Raw genomic sequence first — 18,867 nt, 5'->3', positions numbered from 1 at the left:
GTTTTGATCTTGATTTTTGAAAGATGACATGTTGGTCTTTGAATTTTAAGAAAAATAAAACATGACCACTTTAGAGTAAAGCATAACTTGAAAGAGAGATACTCAAAGTCTGTTTTTGAAAAATAATAAGCAAGCTGGGTATGGTGGCATGGAGCCATAATCCCAGTGCTTCAGAGACCTAGGCAGGAGGATCACAAGTTCAAAGCCAGCCTCAGCAGTAGTGAGGCACTAACCAATTTAATGAGACTCTGTCTCCAAATAAAATACAAAATAGAGCTGGGGATGTGGCTCAGTGGTCGAGTGCCCCTGAGTTCAATCCCCAGTACCCACCCCACCAAAAAATAAAAATAAAAAAACAAGAACTAATAATGCTATTTATGATAGGAATTACTCATCCAGGGGTTCCTGGAATGTTTGGCAAAATAAACCATTTTTGCAGATTATGAGGGTTTGTCATATTAGTTAGGACAATATAAGTAGCTTAAACAGACCCAAATAGGCAGTGGTGTAAACAAGGTAGACGTTATGTATCCAGAGGGTAAGGATCCAGGACTGGTAGAGCAGCTCTGCCATTATCATTTTCACCACATGATCTCTTCTTTAGATATAAGGAAGCTGCTTTAATCTAGTTATCTCCCAACCAGTGGCATAAGAACAAATGCATCCTTTTTTTAGGACATGACTCAAAAGTGATATGTGTGTATTTTGTACATATTTTATCAGTTAGAACTTAGTCGTGTTACCACACCAAACTGAAAGAAAAACTGTGGAATATCCTCTGTAGCTGGCGGCCAGCAGGTTCTAACATTATAGAAGGGGAGAATGGATGTTGGTGAACCATTAACCTTCTGTGCTATGCTTTCGTGCATTGCAAAACAATACCATAAGTAAAATCATAAATTAGAGGAAAATATTAGCAAATCATGTCAAAGACCTAATTTCTTAATACAGAAAGAGCACCTCCAAATAATAAGAAAAAATCTATAGCCCTTTAAAAATAGAGGCAAGGACAGAATATACATTTCACAGAGAGTGTAAGTAGCTTTTAAATATACAAAAATGTATCCACCCTCACACAAATTAAAACTACAAATAAGATACCATATTTTAATATATTTTTAATATATAAAGTTGATAAAGATCAAAAAGTTTGGTCGTATACTTTGTTGTCTAGACACAGGGATGCAGTCAGTCACTAATCAACAAATATGTAAATACCTACAATGTGCCAGGTATTGTTCTAGGCACTGAAGGGACAGGTAAACTGGAATGAGTTCCTACCTTCAAAGACTTCATTTTCTGGTTGGAACTGGTGAGGAGTGATAGGAAAGAGAGAAAGTAAGCACATAACAAAATAAGTGGTAAGTGTTATGCATAAAGTATCATGAAGCAATAGAGAATAACTTGGGGGAAACAGATTGGTTTAGAAAATTGGGAGAGGAGTCCATGAAGACTTCTCTAAAAGCTAACATTTGAAGGGAAACAGCCTTATAAAGATGTATGGAAGAGGTGGGGAGGTAGCTCAGTGGTAGAGCACTTGCCTGGCATTCACAAGACCCTGGGTTCAGTTCCTAGCACTGTAAATAGATACATGAATGGATAGGAAGGAAGGAGGGACCTACCTAACATTTGGCATTACTTTTATCCTTAAAGTGTTTGCTAATTTGCAAGCAGTAACTACTAAACCGAATTGAGACTGCAGCAGTCTTACAGGTCTAAATGGACAGAAATAGAGTCTGAAGCCCATCAAGGAAGAGATGCCTCTTAGGCTTAGTGAACATCTCAGACTTTGGGTTGGAATTCACTAAGAGTTTCAGCCTAGGCTCTAGAGAGCCTACAGAGTGGGGGAAAATCTTTTCCACATGCACTTCAGATAGAACACTTATCTCCAAAATTTATAAAGAACTTACAAAACTTTACACCAAAAATACAAAGAACCCAAATCAATAAATGGGTCAGACACTTTACAGAAGAAGACATACAGGTAATTAATCAAGAACACAGATGATAACAGATGTTGGTGTGGATGTGGGGAAAAAGGCACACTTTTACATTGCTGGTAGAGTTAAAAATTGGTGCAGCCACTCTGGAAAGCAGTGTGGAGATTCCTCAGAAAACTTGGAATGAACCCACCTTTTGACCCAGTTATCCCACTCCTCGTTTTATACCCAAAGGATTTAAAATCAGCATACTACGGTAACACAGCCACATCAGTGTTTATAGCAGCTCAATTCACAATTGAGCTAGATTGTGGAACCAACCTAGATGCCCTTCAACAGATGAATGGATAAAGAAACTGTGTTCTATATATACAATGGAATATTATTCAACCATAAAGAAGAATAATATTATGGCATTTGCAAATAAATGGATGGAACTGGAGAATATCATGCTAAGTGAAATAAGCTAATCCCAAAAAACCAAAGACTGAATGTTTTCCCTGATAAATGGAGAATGATATATAATGGGGATGGGGGGGTGGGGAGTGAGAGAAGAATGGGGGAACTTTAGATTATGTAGAAGGAAATGAGAAGGGGGAGGGTATGAAAAATGGTGGAATGAGACAGACATCATTACCCCTATATACACGTATGATTACATGAATGCTATGAATCTACATTGTGTAAAACCATAGAAATGAAATGATGTACCCCATTTGTGTACAATGAATCAAAATGCAGTCTGTAAAAAATTTTTTAAAAAAATAATTTTTTTAAAGAAAGAGTTTCAACCTAAAAGGAGGAGTGTAGTGCATATGAATCAGCCCTTACCAAACTGAAATCCCACTTCCAATCAGTTCAAAGGCTTGGTTGAAGGAGATTTGCCCTTAACTTACTACTTGCCAGAAGCAAATTTATTTCTTCTCTGAAAGGGCACTTTTAAGGAATATGACAGTGACTTAAAACAGAAGAATATTTTGATAATTCATGATGGGGTAGATCTAGCAACAGGGAAGGAGAGGAACCACACACATTTATAAATAATAAGAGTTTCATTTAGGTTACCTCTCAGTTTTTTAAAAATTTACTATATTAAAGAAAGAAATTAGTTGGTGAGATGGCACATACCTGTAATCCCAGATACTCAGGAGGCCGAGGCAGGAGGATCACAAGTTTGGGGATATAGGTCAGTATATAAGGCCCTGGGTTCAGTCCCCAATACTACACACACAAAAAATAAAGTTAGAAATTACAGATAATGTGTTTATGAAAAAAATAAGAGACAACTCCATTCAACAAACACTTTTTTAAAGGTGGAAGAAGAAGAATGTTTCAGTTAGCTTTTGGAAAGTGACTAAAGACCTGACAAGGACTTAAAGAAGGAAAAGTTTATTTTGGCTCATGATTTTAGAGGTTCAGTCCTTGACGGACTGACTCATAGCTCTGGGCCCAAGGTGAGGCAGAAGAGCATGGTGGAAGGGCATAACAGAGGAAGGTGGCCAAGGACATGATAGCCAGGAGGTAGCGCTCTGCTTACCAAGGACAAAATACAGACCTCAAAGGCACCCCCTAATCATTCCCCTCTTCTACCCACACCCTGCCTGCCTACAGTTACTGTCCAGTTAATCCCTATTACTGGATCAATCCACTGGGTTACACCTCTCGTAATCTAAATCATTTCATCTCTGAAAATTTTTGCATTGTCTTAACATATGAGCTTTGAGGGGATACCACATATCTAAATCATAACAGAGAATTTGGTTCTGATCATAAAGGCAAACACAAAAACAGAATATACTTGTCTGCTAGAAATTGTTTGCAGCTGTGGTGTCCTAAATATAAACATTTGGCAGATTACCACACATATATAAGTTAAAGTATTAAGACATCTATATATTATTATTTTTGCACTTTGTCAGTCTTGTTTACCTTAGGTAAGAGGGTTTATACTATACTGTCTATATGCTTTTATATGCACAGTATCTTTGGAATACTTTATAAGAATTGATAGCAATGGTTGTCTCGGTGATGAGGTTTCAACTTCAGTTGTTGAAATCTTTCTACAGTGTATGAGTGTGCTTAACTGAGTAAGTGATTTAACTTTTTTAAGGCTTTTGCAGTGGGCCTAGGGCATTTTTTGGCAATTCCTTCTTCAGCATATAAATAAAATACTGGCTTATTGCCTCACCATTTGTCTTGTTCTTATTAAAGTTTTGTGCTAGAGCCATATATGGTGGCTTGTGCCTGTAGTCCCAGCTACTCAGGCTTGCTTGAACTTAGGAGTTCAAAGCTAGCCAGGGCAACATAGTGAGATCCCATCTACATCATAATAATAGTGATATTAAAAAATAATAAAAATTGGGCTGGGGAGATAGTTCAGTCGGTAGAGTGCTTGGCTTACAAGCACAAAGCCCTGGGTTCGATCCCCAGCACCGCAAGAAAATAAATAAATAAAATAAAATTATATGTTAAGTAAACATTTCTGATCATTGGGGGAATTTTGAGGAGTCCACATAGTTGGATTTAAGATTATCAGATTTTTGGATTGGGGTTGTGGCTCAGTGGTAGAGCACTTGCCTAGCACATGTGAGGCACTGGGTTTGATCCTCAGCACTGCATATAAATAAATAAAATAAAGGTCTATCCACAACTAAAAAAAAACTTTTTTAAAAAAGATTATCAAACTTTTACTGTTTTGCTAGCATATAAATATCTACTTTGGCATTGTTTGACATTAATTTTAAACCCTTAATTATATGATGTCCTTACAGTGTTTTCTATGTTTGGCAGGAATTAAAAGGTGGAAAAGCTTATGCAAAGGTAAGTGGATGTTCTTTAACTCTTTTGGTCTGTGTAATATCATTCATCACTATCTATAGACTTAAAAATTCTAATTGTTCAAGTTTCACTTATTTTGAGTAAAGCAATGTAGAGATTGAACAGTTGGATCCAACCATCAGTTATAGGCATATTCTTTCTAAATGCTTATTATGGGATGTTATTTTTTAGCTGTAGCTTCCCTCTTAGAGAATTACCTCTGGTTTTCTTGAAGCTGTAGCTTACTGATAATTCGAACTGTCTTACCTGGGTGGTATTCCCAGGCCCACCTCTCACTAGGGAAATAGGATCCTCCTCTGTGCTGTCTTAGCACTCTGTACATATTCATCTGTTGGTGTTCACTGAGGATTGTTTCCAAGTCCCTCCTCTCCCCCAGGATACAAAAAGTTAAGCCTGTTCAAATCCCTTATATAAAATGACATAGAATTTACTCAGGAGGCTTAGACAGGAGGATTGCAAGTTCAAGGACAACCTCAGCAACTGAGCAACTTACTGAGACTCTGTCTCAAAATATAAATTAAAAATAAATAAATAAATAGGACCCAGGGTTGTTGCTCAGTGGTAGCAATGTGAGGACTGGATTCGATTCTCACCACCATATAAAAATAAATAAATAAAGATTTTGCATCCATCTACAACTGAAAAATAAACAGGATTTGCATATAAATTACATGTATCCTCTCATATACTTTAAATCATGCCTAGATTCCCTTTAATGCCTAATACAATGTAAATGCTGTATATAAGGTTGTTTTACTATATTGTTTAGGAAATAATGACCAGGAAAAAGTCTATTTGTTTAGTGTAGGCACAATTTTAAAAAATATTTTCTATCTGAAATTGAATCTACAGATATAGAACTACCGCTGCAGAGGGCTAATTTATATACATCACTACTGCCTGTTGATGATTTTACTAGCTATGTGAAATTACTAATGAATGTGCTCATTTTTTTGCTGATTGAAGGAATGAATAAAGCAACATACATGTTCCTTTTATTTCAAGTCTCTGGTATTTTCATAATTCCAGACATATTAGCCAAGAACCTGGACACAAATTTTTTTTCCAGTACTGGGTATTGAATCCAGTGGTACTCGACCACTGAACTACATTTCAGCTCTTTTTTATTTTTTATTTTGAAAATGGGTCTCACTTAGTTGCTATGACAGGCCTCACATTTGCCATCCTCCTGCTTCAGTTTCCTGAGTAGCTGGGATTACAGATATGCATCATTGCACCTAGTTATAACCACTAAATCTGTCTGACTCCCTAAATTTAGTTATTCACAATGTCAGCTAAGATGTTCTTTGCTACAAGTAACAGAAAAACCTCCTCAACTAGATATTTTTTTAATCTCATAAAACAAACATGTGAGACAGAGCTATTCCAAGACTGGTTAATCTACTGACTGAAGATCATCAAGACCCCAAATTTTTCTGTTTCCATTATCGTATTGTCTCTGTGATGGCTTTGCTCTTGTCTAGCTCCTCTCCTAAACACTAGGTGTGCCTGCTCAAATTTTAGTCAGCACATTCACTTGAGACAAAATCCAGGTGCTTCTCCATCTATTGCTTCTTTTTAGGGAGAAAACTTTCCCTACATGGCCCTTAGAGGATTTCCCATACTTTTAACTGACCAGAACAGGGTCACATGCTCACCACTATGCCCTCAGTGGCCATAGGAATGGATTGCTGTGGTTATCTTAGACTAACCACAGTTTAGTAATGAGCTAGGGCTGGGTTACCTTTGTGCACATGAATGATCTCAGGAGAGTGAACACCTGAATAAAATCAAGACTTTTCTAGCAAGGAATAGTAGGGCACTGATTGTTGGACAGGCAGACGAGTTCTGTTATGGCTAATAAATCCTCTTTATTTTTTCCTTCTGAAAAGCTTTAAACTAGACCTATCTACTCCCTAGACCTCTGCTTTGGGTTATGCCTTCATTATGTCTTATTTGCAGCCTGTGTTGGCCTATCTGGTTTCTCTACTTCAAGTTATCTCCCTGCATCCCCCATACTACTGCCAAAGTGGTCTTTCTAAAATTAAAATATAATCATATCATTCTCCCACTTTCAGTCCTTCAGCAAGTTATTCTTCGCCTCTAAAGGAAATTTAGAATTCTGTAACCTAGCATGTAAGACCCATTTTGGTTTGCAAATTATTTCTGCTACTTTGCTTCCTCCCCTACCACCCATCCTCATGAGACATTCTGCCGTCATTAACTTCCTGGAGGGTCTTATGCTATTTTAGCTTCTTTGCCTTGTGACTTGATGTTTTCCCTGCTGTGCATGTATTTCTTCCTCCTCTTATCCTGTCAACTCATGTATCATTATAAACTCGGCTTAGTCATGCCTCGCCACTGAGAATTTTTCTTTCTTACTGCTGTCTACCTCTATCACAGCACTTGTCAGACTTTATTATAGGAATTTATTCTCTTTTTCTGTTTTCCCACATTAATTTATGAGAACGAGAATGATTTTACAAAGGCTGAGAGTGTAGCTGAGAGGTACAGCATGCATGACGCCCTGGGTTTGATCCTAGCACCAACTGGGGGAGAAAAAAAATTCTGTATTCCCAATAACTAACATTACCTGGAATTTAAATGCTAAAAACTATTTTCTGAATAAATTAATATCTCCCACAGATACAGCTTGTGCATATGTGTGTGTATGTGTGTGTATTATTCTCATGAGACAGTTATCTCAGCGAAACCAAAGAAAAAGTCATAAGAAAATATGGACTCTCGTCCCTTGCTAGAAAGCAGAGTATCTGTGTTATTCTCCACTTTTTTCCCGTGTCTAGAACAGGGCTAGGACATAAAAGGTGCTCAATGAATGTTGACCTATTCATTGGTAACCTCCCTAAAATATCACCTTAACATATTCCATCCTTCAACTTTTTTTAATAGGGAGTAGAATCTTAGTTTGGGATGCTATAACATATTATCATACATTGGGTGACTTAAACAATAGACATTCATTTCTCATGTTTCTGGAGATTGGGAAGTTCAAGATCAAGATCCTTACAGAGCCAGGGGCAATATCCCTTGCCTATTATCCCAGCAACTCAGGAGACTGAGGCAGGAGGATCACAAGTTGGAGGCCAGCTCAGCAATTTAGTGAAATCCCATATCACAAAAAAAAAAAAAAGGACTGGGAATGTAGCTCAGAGGTAGAATGGTGCTCTACCACACACAGGAAAAGACAAGAAATACTGACGGATCTCGTGTCTTATAAGAGCCCACCTCCTAGTTTGCATATGGCTGGCTTCTCCTTAGATCCTATCATGGCAGAGTGCAAAGAGAGAGGAAGCAAACTCTTTCTTGTCTTTTTTTTTTTTTTTTTTTTTTGGTACTAGTTATTGATCCCAGAGGCCCTTTACCACTGAGCCATATCCCTAGCCCTTTTTACTTTTTGAGATTTTTGAGATAGGGTCTCACTAAGTTGCTTAGGGCCTTGCTAAATTAATCCTCCTGTCCCAGCCTCCTGAGTCACTGGGATTATAGGTGTGTGCCATGGTGCCCAGCTTTCCTGTCTTTTTTAAAAGGACATTAATTCAGGACTAGGGGTGTAGCTCAGTGGTAAAACACATGCTTAGCATGTGTAAGGTCCTAGGTTTGATCCCCAGCACCAAACGGGAAGGCAGGTAGTAGTCAATTGGAGGGGGCTTCACCTACACAACCTAATTACTTCCCAGAGGCCCCACCACTTCATACCATCGTATTAAGGTTTCAATATATGAATTTCAGGGAAATAAAAACATGTAGTTCAAACTGATCAAATTTTTTTAAACTTAGTGACTATGTAGTACTAGTATTACTGTGGATGGTAAGCCAGTGAGCTTTCATTCAGTAAATATGTTGTGTTGTTAAGTGCTAGACATTTTTTCTGACACTAGTCTAAGTACTAGAGATAGAGCCATTAGCAAAACACACAAAAATCCCTGTCCTTAATGGAACTTATATCCTAATGGGAGGTGATGGAGATGGGGGAGAACAGACAACAAATATGAAATGTGTGTGGATATGATATAACAACTAAGGAGGAAACCAACAGATAAGGGGTCGAGGGTGATGACTTCAGAAGGGAGAAAAGAGGGGCATATTTTAGGATGGCCAGGGAAGGCTCCTTGGAAAGCTGACATTTGAACACTGAGTGCAGTGAAAGAGAAAGCTTCAAGACCATGTGACAGTGTCCCAGGCAAGAAAAAAAAAAAAAAAAATTTAAAGACCTTGAGGTGATCTTGGTGTTTTCAGAGAACAGGACATTGTGACTAGCAGAGCGAATGACAAGGAGAGAGGGAAGAAGTAAAGTCCGCAGGCACAGGAATCAGAGAATAATGTAGACAACTTTTCAGGGAGTTTCATAGTTGGTTGTTTTGGAGGAAGTAGAGACAGAAAAATCATCCAGTATTCTGGAAACAGAGATTTTGGTTTGTTTTGTTCATTAAGGTAGAAGAAAAACCAACTAAGTATGGTGGCACACACCTGTAATCCCAGAGACTCGGAAGGCTGAAACCGGAGGGTTACAAGTTTGAGATCAGCCTTAGCAAGATCCTGTCTCAAAAAATAAAAAGGACTGGGGATGTAGCTCAGTGGTAGAGGGACCCTGGGTTCATTCCCTAGTACCACCCCGACACAAAGAAAAGCTAGGAGAAAATCCAACGTAATTGTGTGCTGATGGGAATGACCTAGTAGAGAAAGGAGATTTTAGAATGCCAAAGAGCATAAAGAACTGCTGAGATGATAAACTCGAGTAGGCAGGAGGAGAGTAGTTGACCTCAGGAACACAGCCAGTTCATCTCAGCACTGTAAGTGGGTAGGCCGATACAGAGCACAGGTGCAGGTAGATGAGTGGATGTGGCTGGCAGTAAGAGCTTATGGAAGGTAAGTGCTCTTCTGCTTGATTTTATTTTCTGAGTGAAATAGGAAGCAAGGCCATCTGCAGAGAGAAGACAGGGAAGAAGTATTAGAGGTTTAAAGAGAAAGGGTAATATGTGAAATAGGGTATGTTGCTAATGCATGATCAAGTAAGTCACATGCATCTGCACATGCTCAGTTCAATAATGTTTTGTCCTGGATAAATCCAGACTTTTTCTATTGATCTGTCAGCCCCAAAAAGGCAGTAGGAACAGAGTACTTGTGTGTTACCTGTAACTTAATTGTGTGCCTAACTTACTTACTTACTTAACTTATTCGGGCCATCAGCTGTACTCTAGGTTATTACTGTTTGGGTTTTGTTTTGTTTATTCAAGTTAAAAGCTACTGAAATAATGCTGTAGTCTTCAGTTAATATCTTCATTTCAGCCAGATGCAGTGGCACATGCCTGTAATGCTGATGAGGCTAAGGCAGGAGGATTGCAAGTTTGAGGCCAGCCTCAGTAATTTTGTGAGATCCCATCTCAAAATAAAAAATAAAAATAGGGCTGGGGATGTAGCTCAGTAGTAGAGCAGTCCTAGGTTCAATGCCCAATACCACTAAATTAATGAATGAATTAATTAATTAATTTTCATCTTGAATGCCATTCATATGTGCCACTGTTTTAAAACCTTAAAGCAAACAATCTCAACAGTGTTTGAAATACATAGCATACTTTATTATATGTTCACAGAGATGTACTTAATTAATTATAAGTTCAATTCATGTTTTTGTTAATAAGACTAAGCCAGGCATGGTGGCTCACATCTGTAATCCCAGCAACTTGGGAGGTTGAGGCAGGAGGATTGCATGTTCAAAGCCAGCCTCAATAACTTAGCAAGACTCTGTTTCAAAATAAAACATAGAAAGGGCTGGGGATGTGGGTTAGTGGTAAAGCACCCCTGGATTCAATCCCCAGTATAAGAATAATAATAATAATAATAATAATAATAGACTCTAAATACACACACACACACATGGTCATATAGGGCAAGACAGTGTATTCAAAAAATAATGACAGGGGCTAGAGCTGTGGCTCCATGGTAGAGTACTTGTCTGGCATGTGTGTAGGCCCTGGATTCAATACTCAGCACCACATATAAATAAAATTTTTTAAAAAATCATAATAACAATGGGATTTATTTGTTTTACCTCTCAGAAATGGGATGGGGTTGAGCAACATCAGAGGAAGGACTATAGAGCAACCTTTGGTAACTGTGAAAGAAATAGGCACCAAACCTTGTGTGTTAGTCAGCTTTTCCTCACTATGACCAAAATATCTGAGAAGAATAAGAGGAGGTAAAGTTCACTTTGGCTCATGATTTCAGAGGTTCATTACATCACTGACGAACTCCACTGACCTAGGTGAGACAGGATATCATGGCAGAAGGACACGGTAGCTAGTTGCATTGACGTATATAATCCCAGTGGCTCCAGGGACTGAGGCAGGAGGATCACAAGTTCAAAACCAGCCTTAGCAATTTAGTGAGTCCTTAAGGAACTTAGCAAGACCTTGTCTCAAAATAAAAAATAAAAAGGACTGGGTGGTTAAGTGTCACTGAGTTCTATCCCCAGTAGGAAAAAAGAAAAGAAGAAGAAGAGCATGGCAGAGGAAAGATGCCCAGCTCATGACAGGCAGAAAACAGAGAAAGAGAACAGGGAGTGAGTGACAAGACATAATCCCCCTTTCCTCCAGCCACACCCCACCTGTCTACAGTTACCACTCAGTAGTCCACTAGATCACTAATCCTTCAAATGAATTAATTCACTGATGAGGTTACACTTCCATAATTCAGTCATTTCATCTCTGCGCAACACATGAACCCTTTGGAGGACACCTCATATCCAAACCATAACATCTGTGTAGTAATAAAAAAGAGCAACAGGTTTGAACTGAACTTCTGGGTGAGTATGGGGCAAAACTTAAAGAAAGGGAGGGAAAAGTTTCCATAAAGAGATTCTGCTTGGGCTGGGGCTGTAGCTCAGTGGCAGAGCACTTGCCTAGCATGTGCAAGGAGGCACTGGGTTCGATCCTTAGCACTGCACAAAAATAAATAAAATAAAGGCATGCTGCCATTTACAACTACAAAAAAATGTTTTTTTAAAAAAGATTCAGCTTGAGGACAGTCAATAAGGCAAATGTTGTGAAAGGTTGGAGAATAAAAGAGATTTGTACCAAAGAAAGTATGTGGCTCATTTAAATCATCCTACTTGTTGCATGGAGAGTGAGAACTTAATAATCTGCAACAATCTGCAGTTACCAGTGGTTAACTCTTACATAGAGCAAGAATCAGAATAGACAGAGGGGGTTCTCATCATTTTTCTATATGTATATGCAAATGATCATCGTTGCTGTGTTAGTATTTCCCAGTGTGGTGTGAGCGTCACTGCTACTTGCCATGTTTTTTCCTTGCTTGATGTGTACTAGTTTTACTACAACAGTAATGTGTTTAGTCTAATCCAAACAGAAAAAAATATTTAGCACATCAAATCTGTGATATTGGAATTCCTGTTGCTTAAGGCAAGAATAGGTAATACATTTTGTTTAAAAAGCCAACCAATTTAAGGGTAGGTATAAAGCAAATAATAGAATAGGTGTTAAAATGACAAAAATTGTAGTAGACCAAATTTTAAGAAAACTTGTGTAGAGCATGGACTGAATGTTTATTTTAAAGAGATTATGATAGAATGTGATGGAAGCCTACTAGATATTCTATTAATATAATTCTCTTTCTTTTCATAGCTGGGCTTTGCAGATCTAAACCTGGCGGAGTTTGCTGGATCAGGAAATACCACTCGTCGCTGTTTACTGGAAGGCTATGATACCAAAAATACAAGGCAGGATAATTCCATTCTTAAAGTAAGCACAACTTTTGAGTTTGACATGCCAACAAATGAGAGTCTCTGCCTTTAAATAAGTAAAGGTATATACTGTCAAAGACAAGAGTGAAATCAGTACTGAAATCATAAACGACCACACCACCGAAATACTCACCATGAAGGGGAAAAGCTATCCAAATCACAGAAGCAGTGAAAAGTAACAAATGTTTCGCCTTTGTGATCCTAAGGTGTTGCTTGTCAGTGCTGCAAACATTCAGAGAACATGCACAGACCACTACAACATTAAGTGCTCACTGGGAGGAAGTAGCTGATGAATGAATAGATACCTTAAAATGTTTACAGCTCCCAAAAGGTGTTTTCCAAAGCAGCTGTGATGGATTTGCAAACATCATAGGGTTTCCTTGTAACTAGGAGAGTGACAGGAAAAACCCACTTCTGAGCATCTGCCCAATTTTTTCCAAGTACTATCAGGAGCCACTGAGAGAATATACACTTCACAGGGCTGAACAAAGTATCAAACAAGATCAGTTGAAAAGATATTTGGAAAGTATCTTGTGCCTAATAAAAGACACTGGATAAACCTTTTGCTATATTTTAATTTGTTGCTTCATGATGTGGTAAATTACCTAATGAGAAGAAAAGGAAATACTTTTGAATAGAAGCTGGATGCTTTTTATTCAGAAGTTAGAGCAAAGAATGACCTTATACCTACAGTTTTCTGACTTTGTTTTCAGTAAATGTTTGGCTCTAAAAATATAGAAATTCATGAAATGGTTGTGATAGCCAGTTCATCCCTCACATGAACTTAGCAGCTTTGAAGAAAGATGGGATGTAGTTATTGTGGGGAGGAAATGGTAAAAGATAAGAAGAAATTAGAAAAGTGTCATGCTATAAGCTTTATGTTGGTTCTATAGTTTTATGGTTAAGTCTGAAATATCTCTCTGGGATAAACAGGACTGGGTAGACCTGGAAGATGTCCCTTTTTATAGATGAAGACACTGAGACTCAGATTAAGCATCTCGCAGAATTAGTCGGTGGCAGAGGCCCATATGCATGGCTTCTGATCCCTGCTCAGTGATCTTTTCCTGTTACCTGCCATCTAAGGACTATACTCAAAAGTAACAGACTGCACTGTTCATCCTTATACTCATCCCCAACTGCCACTAAATTCATTTTATTCATATACTTCTTGTATCAGGTGTGAAATCTGTCTCTGAATTACTCTGTTTTCATTGGAGAGTGATAACTTTATAATTTCAGACCTTCACATTCTTCAGTGCCAGCTCATAGAGTGGTTTCCTTCTGGCTCTCCAGTGATTTCTCTACACCATTTCTCCTGCTGTGTCTTAGAAAAACACCCTTTGTAAGGTTATAACAGTCATCTATAACTCTTCCTCCCTTGCTCATCTCTGTGGTCTACTGATCACCTCGTTGCCTTCTCTCCTATTCATTGGTGACATAGCTTCAGGCTCACAGGTTTTCTCTAACCCGCTCCTGTCATCATTTTTGGGTGACTTTACAATCTATGCAGGTGAGCTGTCTTTGTGGACTGTCTTCTATATGTATTCTCTCCTGATAACTGATCTTAAATGTGCCTAAAACTCTACTTTCCTTAAACTGCCTATTTCCAGCAACATTTTCTTCCTCCTCCCAAATTCCTACTCCCATGATCACTTTCTGGCCTTCCCCCCCCCCCACGGGGGACATAGGGAATTGAACCCATGGGTGCTTTATCACTGAACTATAACCCCAGCCCTTTTTAAATTTTATTTTAAGATAGGGTCTCACTAAATTGCCTTGAACTTGGGATCCTTCTGCCTCGCCTCCTCAGTAGCTGGAATTAGAGGTATGTGCCTGGCTCTTGGCTTTCTTATCACTTTACCACTTCCAAAATTTCATTTTGAAATTTTCCGCTCTCCTACCACTGTCTCCTATGGTTTACTCACTTAGCTATCTTCTGCATTACCACTTTCTCACTATTATCAGTTCCCATTTGCTTCCACTTCCCTCTTTAACCATTTTAGATTCCATAGTCCATACTCTTCATATTCCTGGTACCTAAGTCTATCATGCTCCCTTAAGTAATCTTCAGCCATAACTGAATTCAGCTGTCTTCCCCCACTTGCTGGAGAAGATCACACAACCAGGCTAGCAGCCATTGCTGAAGTCATGCTCACTGCCAACCAACAGTTGTATTCTACTTCCTTTCCCAATTTTTTTAAATGTATAATAAACTTGCTTTATTGAAATGTGGTTATCAGCAAGGAAAAAGTAAACTGAATCATCACAATTATCAGTTATTAATAAGCACTATATTTCAAAATCAGTACAGTGTTCTCTAAAAATAACAATCTCAGTACTAATGGAAAGAACTCAATAATTTCTTTTGTACCCAGACTTGGTTTGTTTTGGTATATCATGTCTGTCTTTAAAGGATTTTTAGATCCTTTTCAGTAAGTATGACAATTGGGAGTTCATGCTGTTGTATGACATGTGCCTCCCTCTAACCCTTGTTGTGACATCAGCACATTACCAGTCTGATGTTTAAAAAAAAAAAAGATTTTATGATATAGTTATCTTATTGAAAAATTAGCTATCTTTAAAAACAAAGCCAGCCAGGCACAGTGGCATACGCCTATAATGCCAGCCACTCAGGAGGCTGAGTCAGGAGAATTTCAAGTTCAAAACTATCCTCAGCAACGTAGACTCTGTCTTAAAATAAAAAATAAAAAGGACTGGGGATGTGGCTCAGTGATTAAGCAACCCTAGATTCAATCTCTGGTACCAGAAAAATAAAAAAGCACCAATTCTTATACATCCACATTAATCTCTTGTAATAGCAAGAGCACCCACCTTTGATGCCTGAAATTTATGGAGAGGAGAAATGAATGACTGAATTTGATCCCAACTCTAGTATTTGCTCCTACTTCCAATAAGTCCTGGAGCAGCAGTAATCTAATTTGGGATTTGAAGGTAAATATACTGAAGCCATCTGAAGTGAGCTCTTAAGTATCCTCATCATTAACTCCAAAATCACTGAGCTAACTCCTTTCCTTCCTCCTTTCCTCTAGTCAATCAATCCCTCTTCTTTTCAAAAATATTCTATAGTTCTGTGTTCTTGATTTTGTGTGGTCTACATTCTGTTTATGGATTGCCTCCACCACTTCTTTCCTCTTTATTTAGCAGCATTGTCTTAGAATTATGATTTCTTTTTTTCCTTTTTTATTTATTAGTTCATTATAGATATACATAATATTAGGGTTCATTTTGATATAAATATACCAATGTGTAATATATATTGCTCAAATTCAACTCCTGAGTACTTCCCCTTCCCCTCCTCCCTCTTCTTCCTCTTTCTGTACTCTACTTATCTTTCTTCTATTTATTTATAGCTTTCTTAAAATTAGTGCACTATGGATATACATAAAAGTGAAATTCACTGTGGTATATTCATATATATACGTAGGAAACATTGATCAATTTATTCCATCATTCCTCCCTTTTCCCATCTTTCCTCCCTTCCCCTCAATCTCCTTCCTCTACTTCACTGATATCTCATCTATTTTCATACCTTTCCCAACTTTATATATTCTATTTCATACCTTCTTTCTCTTCATATCTTTACACACCAATCTTCCCTCAGCTAATGCCCTTGTCTTATCCTTTATTGAGAAAATAGAAGTCATTACATTCAAATGCCCTCATTTTTCCATCACCAAATTTATAATTCTTTATCTCTCCAACCTTCTATCCTTTTTGCTTCCAGATGTCAGAAGCACATCCCTCCTCTGGGACTCCAGAATCCAAATCTTACCTAATCAAGGGTTTTTCTCCTTGGATTACCCCCTCTCTTAATCATCTCTTCTAAAGACCCATTCTTCTCAACATATAAAGAAATAATTCTGCTATCTCCTTGTGTGTGTGTGTGTGTGGTGCTGGGGATTGAACCCAGGGACTTGTGCTTGCTAGGCAAGTGCTCAACCACTGAGCTACATCCCCAGTCCTCCCATATTTTAAAAAGCAAACCAAAACCAGCTTCTCATCTCTTCTAGCTACTGTCCACTCTGTCCTCCTACACTATGCAGTTTCTTAAAAGACGTGTGTGTCATCTCCATCTTCTTCCTGAGACATTCAGGATATTCAGGAGTGCTGTGTTGATGGAGTTATAAGAAAGAAGAGGTGATGAGGAAGGTTATGTTTGGCATTTAAGGAAAAGAGGAATAGTAATGGAGGCACTGGGGGAAAAGTTTTGAATGAAATAAGGTTATAAAAGATACATATTAGCCATTAACTGGAAAACATGCAGTAATGTATACATATTCTGTTATTCATTAAGACCTTGAATTTTGGTTATGCATTCCTTAGTTAAGATATCAGCTCTTCCCTTTGCTAGCTCTCTGATCTTGAAAATATAATATCTTTGAGCTTAAAATGAGAGGATCACTTTCTCATGGAAGTATTGAAAATTAAATGAAATGATACATGTAAAACATTTAGCCTATGCCTGGCCCATAATAAATTCTCAAATCATGACCTTTTTTTAAATTTGTTCTAATTAGTTATACATGACAATGAATTTTGACATGTCATATATAAATGGAGTATAACTTCTCATTCTTCTGGTTGTACATGATGTAGAATCACACCAGTCATGTAATCATGTATGTATATAGGATAATAATGTCCGATTCATTCTACTGTCCTTACCCCCTACCCTCCTTTCACTCCCCTCTGCCTAATCCAAAGTACCTCTATTTTTCTGTACCCACCCCCCGCTTATTGTGAATTAGCATTTGCATATCAGAGAAAACATTCAGCCTTTGGTTTTTTGGGATCGGCTTATTTTTCGTAGCATAATATTCTCCAGCTCCATCCATTTACCTACAAATACTCATAACCATTTTTAACATCATTTTATCACCATTATTATTCCTGTAAGAATGTAAAATAATCCTATGGGTGATTCTTAAAAAGTAGTCAGGAACCAAAGAAAAGCATTTCAAGAAAGAAGAAAAGCTTTAAATCCTGACCTAAAACTGAAGCAGAGGCCAGAAGCTTTCTGAGAAGCCACAGTAAGCATCTGCTGGAGAAAACTTCAGCGGACTCAAGCAGCACAGGAGTCTGGGAGTAAAGGCATGAACTAGATCAGCACAGTCATACACTTACAAGAAGGATTATTTCTAGAGAACCACTTACTTTTTGTTGTCATCTCTTACATTTTGATTTTTGCAAATATGATTTTGAGTGTTTAAAATTATTTTAATTTTATATCTATATAAAGCAGTAATTTAATATGGGATGTAACCCAATTTGACTATCATTTTATCTAATGATAAATAGAAAATAGTGGGCTTCATGCTGTGGGGGAAGAATAGATTTATTATACATAGCTTCTGCTCTTGAGGAATTTTTTCTAATCATGACATTTCTTGGTCTTATGTTTAGGTTTTGATCAGCATGCAGCTGATGTCTGGTGACCCATGTTTTAAAACGTAAGTTGATGTCCAATAAATGAATTATTTATCTGACAGTATAATAGAGATTTGTTTAAATGTTTCCATTAATACTTTGTAGTTTTTACAGATAAAGTTCCTTTGTTGGGAGGCTGACCTGACCCTCATGGAAGTTATTATTACCTATCACCCAATGACCTCTCCATACTTTAAATTTCTTAAATATAGGTCTTTTGCCATCTTTCACTTTGGGGTGAAAATATACAAACTGAAATTTTTAATTTGGCTTCCATGAACCTGTTCATTTTTTTCAATTGATACCTATCATGCCTTATTATATGTAAGACCCTGTCTTATCCTCTACAGAAGCAGCATTGAACAAAATAGACTAAATCACTGCCATTTTGTTTTTTTGTTGTTGTTGTTTTTGGTACCAGGGATAGAACCCAAGGTTGCTTAAACACTGAGCCACATCCCCAGCCCTTTCGATTTTTTATTTTGAGACAGGATCTTAGTAAATTGTTTGGAGCCTCACTGACTTGTTGAGGCTGCCCTCCAACTTGTGATCCTCCTGCCTCAGCCTCCCAAGTCACTAGTATTATAGGCATGCACCACCACACCTGTCAGTCACTGCCATTTTGGAACTCATATTTTAAGAGGAAAACAAATAATAAAACTTACAAGTAAATATATAATATGTACATGATGACAGCTGCTTTGGTGAAAAATAAAGCCAGGTAGCAGGGCCATAGTGGAGGGAGATGCTGATATTTTACACTGAGTAGTCAGGAACAGACTTTCTAGTCAGGATGATATTTGAGTAGAGACCTGAAGGAGATGGGAGGCAAGCCATGCAGATATTTTAAGGAAAGAGCAT

General features: G+C 37.8%; 1 protein-coding gene and 1 non-coding gene across 4 annotated transcripts in view; both read left to right on the top strand.

Moving 5' to 3' along the window:
* Positions 1–18,867, top strand: part of Eeig2 (EEIG family member 2) — an 85,170-nt gene that overhangs the window by 46,612 nt on the left and 19,691 nt on the right. For all 3 annotated transcript variants that reach the window (XR_007105615.1, XM_047530136.1, XM_047530065.1), the window contains exons 3-5: positions 4,731–4,760; positions 12,440–12,556; positions 17,983–18,029. Coding sequence is in view for 2 of the 3 variants with exons in the window: in XM_047530136.1 (XP_047386092.1) it covers positions 4,731–4,760; positions 12,440–12,556; positions 17,983–18,029 (194 nt within the window). In the remaining variant the exon portion in view is untranslated. The remainder of the gene's footprint in view (positions 1–4,730; positions 4,761–12,439; positions 12,557–17,982; positions 18,030–18,867) is intronic.
* Positions 14,981–15,080, top strand: LOC124968814 (small nucleolar RNA U13). The gene has a single exon (XR_007105852.1). It is a non-coding gene; the product is annotated as a small nucleolar RNA U13 (small nucleolar RNA).

Source organism: Sciurus carolinensis, chromosome 1 (genome assembly GCF_902686445.1).
Source record: "Sciurus carolinensis chromosome 1, mSciCar1.2, whole genome shotgun sequence".
NCBI classification, from domain to species: domain Eukaryota; kingdom Metazoa; phylum Chordata; class Mammalia; order Rodentia; family Sciuridae; genus Sciurus; species Sciurus carolinensis.
This window is presented reverse-complemented; position numbering and strand designations above follow the sequence as displayed.